Source organism: Bacillus rossius, chromosome 8 (genome assembly GCF_032445375.1).
Source record: "Bacillus rossius redtenbacheri isolate Brsri chromosome 8, Brsri_v3, whole genome shotgun sequence".
Lineage (NCBI taxonomy): Eukaryota > Metazoa > Arthropoda > Insecta > Phasmatodea > Bacillidae > Bacillus > Bacillus rossius.
The window spans coordinates 2073077-2087779 of NC_086336.1; the positions used below are offsets into that span (position 1 = coordinate 2073077).

Sequence of the window (14703 nt, forward strand, 5' to 3'; positions counted from 1 at the left end):
AATTATAAAAAAAAATATATATATATATTATGGTCATTTGACGATTTTCAAAAAATTGTAATGCCTAAGAAGGTGTAATACTTATTTTCGTCCTTCAATCATTACATATCCCCACATGCAGTAATAGCTGGTGATATACAATATTTGATTGACCAGAGGCTATGCCCACCATTTGAGTCCATTGTGACTAGCAACATTGCCAAGCTTCCTTTAGTAGGTAATTGTAATTATTAATATTAAAAAGTCCATTTAACACCCCCAGTGTACGTATTTTTCTTTCAGCAACTAAAACAATTAGGACGAAGCTGTGCGACGCATGTGGGTTTCTAAATGCAGCCTGTTGCAGAAAAGCTTTTATAAACATTTCATTTTTAAATTTATGTCATTGTACAAAGGTCTCAGTTTTATATAAAAGAAGTTAATGAAGGGTTACGGCAGAGTTTGGAAACTGATCTAATGGTTGTTTGGTTCAGCGGACGGATGCTTTCCTGCAGCATTGAGCACAGGCTCACTCGTCCCACCCCGAGAACTGCCTTGTACCCACAAAAAACCATATCTTGGCCCTTTAACCATGAGTCTCCGCCGGCTCCGAGCGCCCTTCCACATGGACGCCGCCCCACGATTGTTAATTTTTTTTATATTTCTACCTCTGTTTTTTTTTTACCCCTTGCAGTTGTAGCGATGCTGGCACTTTCCCTCCCGGCTTATAAAACTTTGATTTTGATGTCAAACAAAGTATTGTTATGCTTTAGACGTTATGATACTCGGTTAGGTTTTTTGGTATGTTGTAAGTAATAGCTTATTATCTTCTCTGGATGAGTTTGTGTTTTGGCAATAAGTTTTTATGATCATGCTAGTTTTTACCAACTTTTTGCCTAATGTATTCACATATATTTTAGGTATTATTTAGCATTCTTCTTTGTTTGGAAGCAGAGGGATGTACTGTGTCTGTAAATAAGGTCAGTATAATAATGCAATTATTTATTTTAGTTGTTTATTATTTGAGTGCCCTCTTAACAGTCACAGTCGTTAATAAGTGGGCACCAAACAAATATTACAAAAGTACAGAAACACATAGGACAACACAAACAAACTATAATAAGGACAAACTCGTGGCAAAGAAACTAAAATTGTGAAGACACATTGTAAAAAGACTGCGATTATTAGTTTGGCTCGTGACCACCAGGTGTGTGTGCATGCACAAGTGTCAGTACAAAATAAAACAGTTGAAAATGTGACTTTGAATGATGATGTCATTTGTGTGGTTCCCGACTAAAATATATTAATTTTATGAGATTATGGGCCAAGGCAAAAGGTCCTAGAAAGTAGTTAATTGTCGATGTTTATGCGAGAAGCGATTGTAAAATTAAAAGTGTATTCTGTGCCGAAAGTAACAAAAAAAAAGTAATTCATAAGTGTTTGAAAATAGTGAAGGGTCCTTCTACACCTTATCCACAACTATTAGACACAAATTTAAAGAACTGGAAGTTCCAAGTTTTATCTTTCCTTAATGAAAAATACTATATATGTTTGATTGTGGATGGAGAAGTAAAGCCTAACCTTTAGAACTAATAATCCATACTATTTCAGAATATTTTTAAAAAATTGCAAACCTCACTTAACTGAACATTCTAACAATGTAACAGAATCTGTAATATGTAACCTTACGTAAACGCTCATTAAAATTGTAAACTGCTGGTAAGCTACTAAAAGTATAACAATGTCAGTTTAGAGAATGACTTTAAAACATTTCAGGTAGATAAAAAAGCATTCTTTCATTTTAAGTAGGTTTATTTTTTTTTCAGAATTAAAAAAAATAGTTTTTTTTAATCATTGAAATCTTTTTTATTAGAATTGTTACCATCCCATTATCATAATATCCATGAAAAGGCTGACTCAAGTGAAAAGCTAAATGTGTAACTATATGGCACATTAATTATATAAGCTAGGGTATTTCAAATATATTTAAAAATGCTATTTGGACTTAACTTTGTCAGCACTATTCTTCCGTGTTCATCAGGTTAACTTAAGACATTTGAAAAGTGACATTGTTGGGTGGCTGAAAAAGAATGATAGCTATAGTGAAAGAGGCCAAGCAGTAGCCTGAACCAACTTATTCGGGAGCAAAATTTAACTTGGGTCTTCCGTGAATTTAGAAACCACTCCTGCGCATGTACCCAAGCAACAACACCGGGAACTGCTCTGAGGACAGGCAAGCCGGGCAGCCGCCAAGGTCTCGAACCAGCAGGGAATGTAAAATGTTGGTCACTATAATCTTTCAATCATAAATGTAAATGAAAATTATTTGAATTTTAATATGAAGCCACCACTATGCAATTAGCATGAACTTCCCCTTCAATATTAATAAAAACAACTGAAATGGACACAATTTTCACACAACACATTTTTGTACAGTGAATGTTACAGAGTAATGGACTAATCTTAACAATGGAGGAGAACAGAAAGAGAAAGGCAAGTATTCATAGTGGGGTCGGGGCGGGAGTGGAACAGGAGAAGATTGGAGATTAATCATAAATTTATACAACATTCAAACAAAATTTCATTAGCTCACCTTTATTTGCCAAATTACTCATCTGTGCTTTTACAAAATTATACAATAAAAAACTTTTAAAGGTTTAACGATATAACCATCGTTTAAAAAATAAAAATAGTTCTTACAAACCAGGGCCACTTTCAATGAATAAAAATAACAAATTTATTAAGTCCAATACAGACACAGATCAGAAATCCACAAATGTAGGCAACATTATGCAAGGTGTAAAAAAAAAAGTCCAACTTACCACAACAATTCTCTTTAATTATAAGAAATAGGAACCAAAAGATGCCATATTGGTTTCAGTACAATATATGCATTATGATAATTTTCAAACAATTATACAAAAACTAGTTCTTTAAAGCCCTATCACATTGTCGAAAAATTTATCTCCAATATATTTACAATAGAGTTAATAAATAGTATTGGTCGGAAAATAGCTTCCAATTTTCTGCATAAAATATTTTTGTTCAGGTCAACTTAAATAAGTATATATTTTAAATATGTCACACTATTAAAGTTAATTTTAGATATGAGCTATCTCTACTTTTTTTCTCGATTTTGAAATTAAATAATGCAGCATATTGCTGAATGGAAAATTTTTAACTTGTTATTATGAGGCGTTTGCCACGCCTCCTTTTAATTTGGTAATTAATTATATCATATGTTATGATAGATTGTTTGACACTTGGTTCATTTTCGTCCTGAAGATTGATTAAAACATAAGCATTACGGACATTCACGGCGCTTGCGCTTGTGTGTGTTTCCGCGAGCCAACACCGCGCGGCGCGCGAAGCCTTATGACGTCATGGTGACGCGTTAACCTGCGACGGTCTGCGGCTGGCGAGCGGGAGGACGGTGCTGGCGGCTGGTGGAGTCGACTTCGGCTCGCGGGTGCAGGCGTGTTGCGCCGCTGCTAAAATGGAAAGGCTGTTCCATTCACCTACGCATCGACCAGTGCCCAGCCCGGGTTATCGTCCACCTTGCTGCGCAACTACAAGTAAGCCTCGACGCAACCGCTATTAACAACCGGAGGCCGGGTTGTTTTTTTAAGGAAAAACTATGAGCAGAGAGACCTGACTGATCATAAACTCAAATTCATTATCTTGCTAGTTTCTTGAATCGTAATGTGGCGAAATAAACTCTACTTCTCCTTTTTACGCTACGTGAGAATTTACGTAAACTGCAAGCCAGACTTAACACGTTGCTGTGGTGCGGGATGTGAGACTCGCATAATTACGTCGAAACGAGAGTCCGGTTAGACCAAAATATTGGGAATTGTGCCTAAATAACATTTATAGACAATTACGTCATCCAGGAGTGTAATCAACGGACCTGTTAGGGAAAAACTTATCCTTTCTAAATGTTTGTAAAATTACCCGTAATATAGTGTTTATAATATGTGATTACATTAGATGTCCTTTTCTTTAATGCGAGATCTAGATCTTCTGTAGATTTGTGTAAATGGTTCTGTATTTTAATGTACCAAGCCGATGCCAAGCAGGAATATTAAATAGTAAACAGGCAGTGATGTTTTCAATTATTATCCAGGTCATTCTTTTTTGCCTAGGGACCGTACTTCTCACTGCATTTAGTTGGTACACCCTTCTGCGGCTCCCGACTTTAAACTCGAGCGCCTTAAGTAAGGCCTCAATTATGTTTGTGCATTAAAAAAATTAAAACATGAATAAATTTTAATTAAATAATATTTGTTCATAATAAAATAAATTTTCAGAGATTTTTTAAGTTTGTAAAAACATAATTTCATTTTCATGCATAAAATGTTTTCGTATACGACAATCATATTAACATTATTTTAATTATTTAACTTTTTTAATATCTTTAATCGATCATATGCTCTTCGTTGAGATGAAAACATTGTCATTTGATTTTTCGCTAGGCACGATTTTTATTGGCCGATCACATCCAATATCCAACATATTTTAGAACTCTTTTTATAGGCAAAATATTTGACTTAAACTGAAGTCATCCCACTTGTCAAACAAACATGGCTGCGCTAGTGACGTTTTCGGTTACGTCTACCCAATGTCGTTTTTCCATGGAACTCCATGCTACCTAACTTCTTAACTCCATGGCGCTAGTGACTTTTAGGTTACGTCTACCCAACGTTTTTCCATGGAACTCCATGCTCCCTAACTTCCTAACTCCATGGCGCTAGTGACGTTTTCGGTTACGTCTACCCAACGTCGCTGCGTCTACCATTCAACTTTATTTGTTACAACATGCTGAAAGGCTTTGGAAGCGCAAATTTGACAGTGTCTCAGGTCTTTAAGGCATAAATACTCAGAGATTTCGTAGACCATAATTTATTTTGACACTATTATTAAAGTTAGAAAAAGTCCCAAAAATAAATTTAATAATAAGGGCTACTTATAGTCTGGACCTTAGTCTAATTAGAGTCTGTAAAATCTAAACAAAAATTTTGTAGATAGATCAAATCTATTTACACGTTCTTTTCCTCAAGAAACGACTGTGAAAAGCAAGTTGAAGGCAACATCACACAAGGGAAGGTCTTCCATGGCAGCTGGTATGGATGCCTCTGTAGAACAATTAGCAGTGCGTTAGTTGTTTTCATGGACGTTTTTGTAATCAGTCGTGTTTGAATATCTGTGGAAACTTTCATAGAAAGTGGAAATTATATACAATCATCAGAATGAAGTGCTACAGTGCTTCTAGAGTTAAAAAGGGTAACTTGTTTTGTAGGGATTTAGATGTTTTGAAAAGCGGCGAACATATGTTTATTCATTGAAAGTGTTTACAGAAAGCATTATAAGAGAACTTTTGCCAATCAGAAGCGATCAAGCACTCTTCATTTTGTTGAAACTTGTGCTGTAAATGCTAGCCCAATTTCAATCTTTTGTCTCGCGCTTCGCCAATGATAATTGCCTAGAGTTTCTCTTATTGTCGTTTACGAAATTTGCTAGAACTCAGTATTACTTCATAGTGTGTCAAACCTAGTGAAAAACAATGGGGCCAGCATCCCACCCAACAATTGATCTAGTCCATGAGCTGTTGCCCTCATGGGACAACAATAAATTCATAGTCAACTGTTACTAGATTCATCCTGGATCCCAACCTAGGATTGATGGGTAAAGGCACAAAATGTTAGTAATTTTACACATACACTCATTAATTCCTGAGTCTGGTTTATATCACACTTGAAAATCATGCACATATTGTAATTATTTAAGATCTTAATATTCACACAACCCGTTGATAATAAATGTTCCAATAAAATTTCAACAAAAAAAAAAACGGGAAATCCATTTCTTACTCAGGATTCTAACACAATTCCAACACCCTTGCACATAAGTTTTTACTTCGATTAATTACAACATAGATGTCTACTACGTATGATGTATTTGAAGATTTTTAATAATTGTCAACCAACACTTAGCAATATAAATATTAATTAAATTAAAAAAATTACTGGGCTTAAAATTTAATTAAAATAAGCAAATTTATTTGGTTTTTTTATTAATTATTTATATAGAAACACTAGAAAATGTTTAAATCATAGTCAAATATTTAGAATCATGCTTAATATAGGTTATTATATTCTGTTATATATTGATTTATATTATATATTGATGTTTCAGGTAGGTACAGATTACTTATTGCTGATTATGTAATTTATGTCCAAAATTAGAATCGTGCTAGCCAATCAAAAAAATTTGTTTTTATTAAGAATGCATTGAAAAGTGTCTAAATATAAAATATTACTACAATATTTTAACCAGAAGGGTAATAACATTTAAAATGGGGCTTATAAATCATCTAAAAGAAAAGTGTCTTTGAAGCACTGAATACTTTAGCATGTCTGACGTGCTCCGCCTGTTCCCCGGTGATGGTCGAGTCATGGGTTCGAGTTCTGTGTGCTGGCTAGTTAGAGGTGCACTGTTTCTCAGGGGGGAACATATGGGCCACATCGCTGGAAACAGGAGAGACATTGAAGCAAGGAACCTCTAGTTGTTTGCCACTCGGGGTGCCATAAGAAATAACAGTGGACATAGCGTTTGTATGATGTTGCTGTACTGCACCGAACCCCTTTCTTTGTAAACGATGCTGTTCGCAGAACTGGACCTTCACATCTGAATGACGCAGCATGTTAAAAATAAATTGCTTATGATACTAGTTTCTCACTGATGGTGGCATGTATGACGAAAAAACTTACATCACTGATTAACATTACGGGCCGAGAAATGTGGTCCTTAACGAAGACGCGAATGTTATACTACTATAATTATGATACAAGGGACGAACGGTTCTCATGAGATATGTTACACAAGTCCATGATGGTGCATGGCCCCCACAAGGGTGGGGCTGGGTGGACCCCTAGGTCCAGGGTACGGGTCCAGTCCTGTTTAATTTTATCTCAGTGTGTGAAATAAATATAATGACGTCCCTCGGCTTGAGGCCCCCGGTTCCCTGCTTGCGTGAATGTCCTGTTATGCCCGTACTGCTCTGCGGAGAGTGGGTCCAGGCCAACGTGGCCGGGACCGGGAACTGCGGGACCTGGAGGGAGGAGTTAGGAGGAGAGGAATATTGGTAAATTGTTCCAATAACGATTCGGTGTTGACGGTTTTCACGAGCCCCTTTTATTAACGATTTATGACCCTGCCGCAGCCTGGCGAAACCACCGCGGAACCAGCTCCCTTCCCACGGCGACCCAGACTCACGTAACACCGTATGGTCCGTTATGACGTCCCGGTACAGATTGAGGCTGCTTATACGTAATACTAATCCCGTTAAGTTACACCACGAAGAAGCGCTGTGCGCGCGCGCCCTTTTACGTAACGTTCCGTAAGACGATGGAAGTTCTGAGACCCGCAACGGCACGTCCACGGTCCGGAATACTCTGCGAGTAAAGTCTCTCGGCGACTCGTAAACTCAGTAACACGGCGGATGACTCGCGGAGGCAGCTTGACTGCCGTACTCTGCTGGTAACGTCACTTGACGACTCGTAAACTCAGTAACGCGACGAATGGCTCGCGGAGGCAGCTTGACTGCCGTATCACTCGTGAACTGAAAACGAGAGTTGGCCACGAGCTCCGGGTACGCGCCTCGCGAGCAGCGCAGAGCGGCGTACTCGACCGTCCTCGTTCGAGCCCTGAACACGACTGACTCTCCCCGCTCGCCCGCGGGCCGGCGCCCGCGGGTTGCGGGGAGGGGAGGGGAAATCGGCCGGCGTGGGAGAGAGCCCCGTCTCGCGGCGCGCCAGGCTGCAATTACATATTAACATAAATGCGGAAACACAGAATATTCACAGCTAAACGACACAATAATCACACAAAGTTTACAGAATTAATAAATTATACACAATATTTACATACGCGTTGAGGCCCGTGACCATTCGGAAAATATACAAAAACACAAAAACATCTCTCGCACAAATAGGCTCTTTAGCCCGCTAGGGCGCATGCGGGTGCGTCCCTGGCCGTCGCACTCCACTGGGGACACAATGGAGGACGTTGACGAGGCATAACGGCCTGAAGGAGCCGAGGAGACACTTGGGTCGACTTTGACGTCATCTGGCCGACGACCACCCCAGAGCCCGACCTGCACCCGCCAGTATACGCTCCCGCTAACGGAACACACCCCTGGCCATGGCCCACCTGAGTCAGGCGAGCCGAACAGCGATTAACGGCAAAACCGCGAAAACCTGAGTAGACAAGAGAAGAACCGTACCCATTCCTCCTGGAACATTAAATTAGGATTTTAGCGACAATAAAGTCTCTTCCAGACACACCCGTTTGGAGTCTAGCGTAATGAAGTCATGCCTGGCGCGAGAGAGGCCGAGCCTCCCTCGGACGCCATGCCAGTTCGGCAGTTCAGCGCAGCTCACGGACCGGGGCGGACCTACGTCCCACGGAGAGGCAACATCCTTTGTCTTCATCGAAAGTAACGTCCGGTAAATATAGTCACTAATTAACAGAACCCTTTTTTTTACTTAACCTCTCCGTGAGTACCCGGTCCCTCTTTTCGGTCCAGGACCTAATCCGACCGCATCAATTTAAAGACACCCTGCACCACACTTGGTCAGCGGGGCTGATCTTCAGTATACGGCACGGGCCGTCTCCCGCAACTTACAGAACTTTACTTAAGGTCACGCGCACGGCGCTGACCACAAACCCGCAAGGGAACTTGGACAAACTTAATTGCGGTGCGTGTTTCACCACAGTGGGCACAACACCCGCGCAGAGACATTTGCATACGGGATTGGCCGTCTCCAACCGTCCGCCCCCTTAATTCAGTGTATTTTTGTGTCCCGTATTTTGTATTACTAACTTACGTTACCCGAGTAACGAGTGCCACGTAACTTGTGCGCACCCCCTTAATTCAGTGTATTTTTGTGTCCCGTATTTTGTATTACTAACTTACGTTACCCGAGTAACGAGTGCCACGTAACTTGTGCGCGCCCCCTTAATTCAGAGTATTTTGTGTCCCGCCTTTGTGTTACGAAATTACGTTACCCGCGTAACCAGTGAGACGTATGAGACGTAACAGCGTCCGAGGCCCACGTAACGCGGAACACAAACAATACGGCGCCACGGAATAACGAGTAAACCCCCCCCCCCCCGGGGACCTCTGTAGAGTGTTGTATTGTGTACGACTCGCTCCTCTGAATAAAAGGTACGACACCGCCACCTCAACTCCACGTCTCTTATTTAAACACCATCTCACGCAACACCGCAGCCGGCCCTAGTGGGCCACGCAGGGGCACATACATCCACAACCCCAAATTCACGACTAGAACTGAGCTAGTCTGGCGCCCACCCGGACAATACATATCAAGAACCGCCTTTTCCCACTAGGAGCCACACTAGGACTCGAGCCCGAGACCCCGGACGACGGCAACGTCAATATATACTCGCTGTCGCTAATTTAAAGTAAAATAATTTTATTAATAAAGCTTAGTTTGTACTTATAAAATAGTAACCATAATTATAGCCTATATTTTCAGATTAAATAACATTCTAAAAAGAGTGTAGGTAAGAAATAACAACGCAAATATAAATCAGCTCGTGACTGTAAAATTGCCCCCATCCCCCTGTCAACCGATCCTGGGTCCGGGATTCGTAATCGAACGTGGGGGCCATGCCGTGGTGCCACTAGCACTATTTACACTAACACAATTATAGTAGTAAGCTTAGTCAGATGGCACCTGTAGGTATGTGTTCCACAGTATTTTTCTAGACAGTTTTTTCTGAAGCATTTACCTGTGTGCAGTGCGAACGTGAGCGGTAACTGAAAACACACATGACGATTCTGAGAGAACGGCTATTTCTACCAACGAAAAGTAGACATTTTTTTGATAATTGATCATTAATGCACATTTCATATGCTCACATTACTTTTCTTGTATCATCAGGAAATAAAAATTCTTTTATAACGAACATTTTTGTACCAATCACTTGAGATCCTTAAAATAACTGTGATGTATTAAAGGCAACGTGCATAAAAAATTTATTAGATTTGGATGTTCAGTTTCTTCACAAATACGAGTTAAATTTATTGCGGTGTACTGCTACGCTGGCCAGGTAAATTCTGCCCACTCATATTCCTCTAAGTGACATCAGATGTCTTCAGGCAATGGATGCGCAGTGATCGAGAATTCATTTTTTTAAATATTTAAGGTCTATAGACCTTGTTATGTACTCCAATCTATTATTGTATATCTTGTTTATATATATTGTATGTATTGTATTATTGTAATCTCTCTTTTCTATGATTATTGTAATAGAGACAAAATAGATAACTCGTAAGAAATACACGAGACAACGATGTAGACGATCCTGGTGGCGTGGAGTTTAACTACATTTTTTACAATGTGTTCTAAGTGTGTGAGTAATGGCATCTAGCGGCGTGGAGTGAAAATAAAATTATTCACTCTTCGCCAATGGTATTTGGTCAGTGTTTAACATATTATCCTTCCCTGTTCTGTGGTCCTATTAGAATATTTGTTGTTATTACTTTGATGTTCGGTGTTTGTCATTTGAAGTGAATTAAACTTAGTTTTAAAATTACTGAAAAATTATCATACGGTACAGATGTGAATTTACTGTCTTCCATTATATTTGAATTACCTACTTTATTTACTTAATCATTGAAGTGTTTTAGAAATTAGTGCTTATATGATATTCAAAATAAACCAAGATGACTGAGGACTTCATGGAATCCTTACTACGTTGCGGACTCTACTTAGGAGCAGTATTTCAATTAATATGTATTGCAGCTGCAGTGATACTGCCGGATAAAGTTTCCGATTCTGCAGGCAGCTATTGCAAGGTTAGTAAGCCTGAATAAATTTGTAGGATTCAAAAGGTTAAGTTTCTAAATTAGCGGCTTCTCCGTAGAAAATTATTTTAGTTGTACTAATCATCTCACGGCAGTTCCTTGATCATCTCTGACGGCCTAAGTGCATACTTATTACCCATCTGGCTACCCCGCGCTGCACCTTCTCCAGCTCTCTTATCTCTGTCACAAGGTACGGCTTCGAAAGAGCACAAGTCTCCAACTTGGAGTATGCATGTTACGGTAATTTTCTCACGTCTCGGCTTTCCCATAAGTAAAATGGTAAAATTCGGTAAATACCATTTTCGAACACTTAAGATGTTCCTCTATGCACCCTGTAAAAAGCATTTCTTAATTCGTAGTGATTTCTGATATATTACATTTTGTATTTCACGTTTAATAGCGTATGCAGTAATGCAGTCGCTGCCATGTTTTGTTTAAGTTGCGTTGTTGATCCTGTGGTTTTCCACACACAAGAAAGTTAATGATTTTCATTTGAATATTGTAATGCAATTTAATTTAAATAATAACTTTAAAAAAATTACAGGAGTCCCTACTGTGCATCCAAACCCAAGCGTCAACCCTTGACAGGGACTTTTCTTTAGCAAAATGATTGGACGAAGTGCTGACTAGTTATGTGCGATAGCGTGTCACCTAATTTTAAAAGGAATTATTATGTTTGATACACGCAGTGACAATTCCTTTTCTACGTTAGGTTACGTGCTATCGCATCGTAACAAGTCAGCGCTTTACACCTCCCTATTGCTAAAATGTAACAAACAAATAGTAATTTCTCAGAAACCAGTAGGAATTAAGAAACACTGTTTGAGGGTAGAGGAAATTCTTTAGTATAAAGAATAAAATTTCATTTTAAAAGTAATACACTCTTAATTTCTACCTCTTTTATTATTAATGTAATACCTATATTGACTAAAGTTCTCGTAAACAAACACATACACTCACATGGGAAACCAGTAAATGGCGGCAGCAGTATCAATGCACAGCTATTGTAATATAACCTATAAACGGGTATTTAAAAAATAAATGTCTGAATTAGGAAAGGCTGTTCTCAGGGTAAATAGAGGAACTGCTTTAGTATTCAAAAAAACGTGTTCTTGGAATTTAATAATTTATTCACAGATATGCTGCGACGTAAGAAAACTACTCCTTCCCCATCCCAGGTTGTTGCGTAAGGTCTCCCCTAGGTACTCGTAATCTTCTGTCTTTTGAATCTCCTGCCCCTTCCAGCAATGAACTTCCTTTAGTACTGTCCTTCTTGTAAAATGGTAATTATTCAGTGTCAGGTATCCAACTTTATGCTTTGAGCCTAATGGCATGATCCTATATTGATACCGTGGTATATGATGCTTGCTGTTTTAATTAAGGTCATTGAAACATCCTTGACGTAACAAAAATTTGAATATAACAACACAAAGAAGTTACTTATGTCATGTCTTGTGGAAATATCTTCTTTCATATATACATCTCGCAACCTCGCTACAGACGCTCCTGCAGCGAACAAGCAGAGACTTGTTACTTTAATGCAGCCCACGCTATCGACCCTCCACACAGCAAGTCACTGCCCCAGGGTGTCTCTGGGAGTTGGCCGGGCCTTCAGAGCAGAAGTCAAGGGACATTTCAGAGGCAAAAATAATTCTATCACCGGCTTTAAATTAGGTCACTTTTTTCACTGAAAGTTACTTAATTTTTTTTTAAAACATCACTTTTGATCACTAATTTTGATTGAAGTCACTTATGTTGCAACATATTGGGTTGCCAAAGAACCCAGTAAATTACAATACTGTGTAGTAAAAGGAAAACAATTTACTAATATCAAAAACAGCATAGGAAACTGCATTCAATTGTGCAGTAGCAGGAGAAACATGCTAATCTGTGTTAATAACTCAGGAAAACTATACATTTCCAAACCACAAGCATATTACAAACTTATTAGAATTCTTTTGCATACAAAATTCTGAGGGTAACAAGAACAAATGATTAGATTTGAAAATAATTTACCAATAACATTTTCCAAAAACTACAGCTCTTCTGTGACCAATGCAGAGCAACACATTCAGAAACATGAAAGATACATAAGCATGTCATGAAAGCAGGCAGGAAAAAAGCACGCACATAACTTTGCATTGTGTAATAGAATCAATTGTGCCAAGTTTCATCACAATCTGAGGAGTTGGGTGTCATGATCTGGGTGTCTTGATGTGGAAATGACCCATGTGCCTTCAAAAGTTGAAAATTTGTCATTTTTAAAGTCAAACTTCACCAATTTCAGGTTCACCAGTTTCGAGTAATACAAATTAGTGCAAATCATTACAAATGCAAAAAAATCAGCCATTTTGTAAAACTAGGGAGGAAAACATTTTTGCGACACTGAGATACAGGGTGGGATTGGGGAAGAAAGGTTTTGTACATGGAACAAGTACAATCAAAATACATAAGTCTCAGCTATTGATTTGTACAGGTTTTCCCGTGCTGGTCACCCGCGCTATAGACAGCGGTGCATGAAATAATTGGTAGTTGCCTGCTCCAATAGTGAAGTGTGTGGTGCGTACAGGTTGTGAGTATCGGCGCCCCGATAGCCGTGCGTGTCCGTGCTCGCAGGAGCTGGACGTAAGCGAGGAGGAGGGCTCGGAGCACAGCACGCCCCAGGCCACGCCACGGCGCCCGCACGGACACCACCGCCCGCGCAAGCAGGAGAAGAAGAAGCGCAGATAACTGGACATCACTCCCCGCTCTGCGCCTCATCTGCAGTCGCCTCGTGATGTGGACCGGCTTTCTCGTGAATATTGCTTGTGTCAGCAAGTATGGGTACTGACGTTCATCAGTCCGTAAAGACACCACCACCTAAAATACAGTTCTTAGCGCAGTTTAAGAATAATCTAATTAAACTCTCATGTAGTACCAGTGTAGGAGTGCTGTAACACAGTTGGCACTGCTCGCTGGCGTGGCTGTTGTCCAAGGCTCCAGGCCGGGACGTGTATTCGGTGTTCCAATGGGATGGGATCTGATGCGATGTCAGTATTATTTTCTTTGTAAAAAATATTTCTCTAGTATGTATTTTACTTTTTAGTTAGTTTTTTTTACTTCGCATATGTATGTGTTAGCACCATATATAAGTAACGCTGTTGCAGTCCCTATTGTGCAATGTAATCTGCTGTGCCAAGAATATGATTAATTTGCTGAGATTATAATTTGATTGCCATGTGCCTGGTGTTCATCTGAATGACTTTCCCGTTGCCTCCCCAGCGGGCACGGTACACGGTCGTGGCACGTCACGTGCTCTCCCCCTTGCGAGACACGGCGCACGGCGAGGCACGGAATGTGCTCTCTGCCAGCAGGAAGTGAAAGCTCAGGTTTTGTTCTTTATGTTTGATTTTGTTTTGAACTATCAATATTAGTATTCAGATTTACATAGAAAAAAATTATATAATATTTTAACGTATAAATTTGCACTAACAGGATCTAGTGATTTGGTGCAGGGTGGAGATTTGACAACTTTGAGGGGGGGGGGGGGGGGGAAAGCTTACTTCCTTTAATTTTTTTTTAATGTACATATAGTCAAAACCGTCATTAATTGGCCTATCAACTGTTCACAGCTTGATAGTGCAGATTGTGTACTTGCTTTAGTCGTAGCTTTTATTATTCCAAAAACTATGTACAGAAAACATTTAACTTTTTTGTGACCTGACAACAGTTTCTCACAACCACACGTGTCAACTCAAGGGGTGGAGCGCTATTGAGAAAGGAAATCCTTGCACTACAAACAAGTTGGTTATATCGCTAAAGGTTTTAATAACATTATATTGCAGGTGCAT

At 39.5% G+C, this 14703-nt stretch overlaps 2 protein-coding genes across 2 annotated transcripts in view; one reads left to right on the forward strand and one right to left on the reverse strand.

The window, feature by feature from the left end:
• The window catches only part of LOC134535454 (uncharacterized), a 25560-nt gene extending 22841 nt beyond the window's left edge, over positions 1-2719 (reverse strand). The window contains exon 1 of the mRNA XM_063374563.1: positions 2573-2719. Within this exon, the coding sequence (XP_063230633.1) occupies positions 2573-2594 (22 nt within the window). The 5' untranslated portion in view covers positions 2595-2719. The remainder of the gene's footprint in view (positions 1-2572) is intronic.
• Positions 2720-10497: 7778 nt separating this feature from the next.
• Positions 10498-14094, forward strand: LOC134535459 (protein MANBAL). The gene is made up of 2 exons (XM_063374568.1): positions 10498-10864; positions 13490-14094. The coding sequence occupies exons 1-2, from the start codon at positions 10733-10735 to the stop codon at positions 13601-13603; spliced, it is 246 nt and encodes an 81-aa protein (XP_063230638.1). The 5' UTR covers positions 10498-10732; the 3' UTR covers positions 13604-14094.
• The last annotated feature ends 609 nt before the right edge of the window (positions 14095-14703 follow it).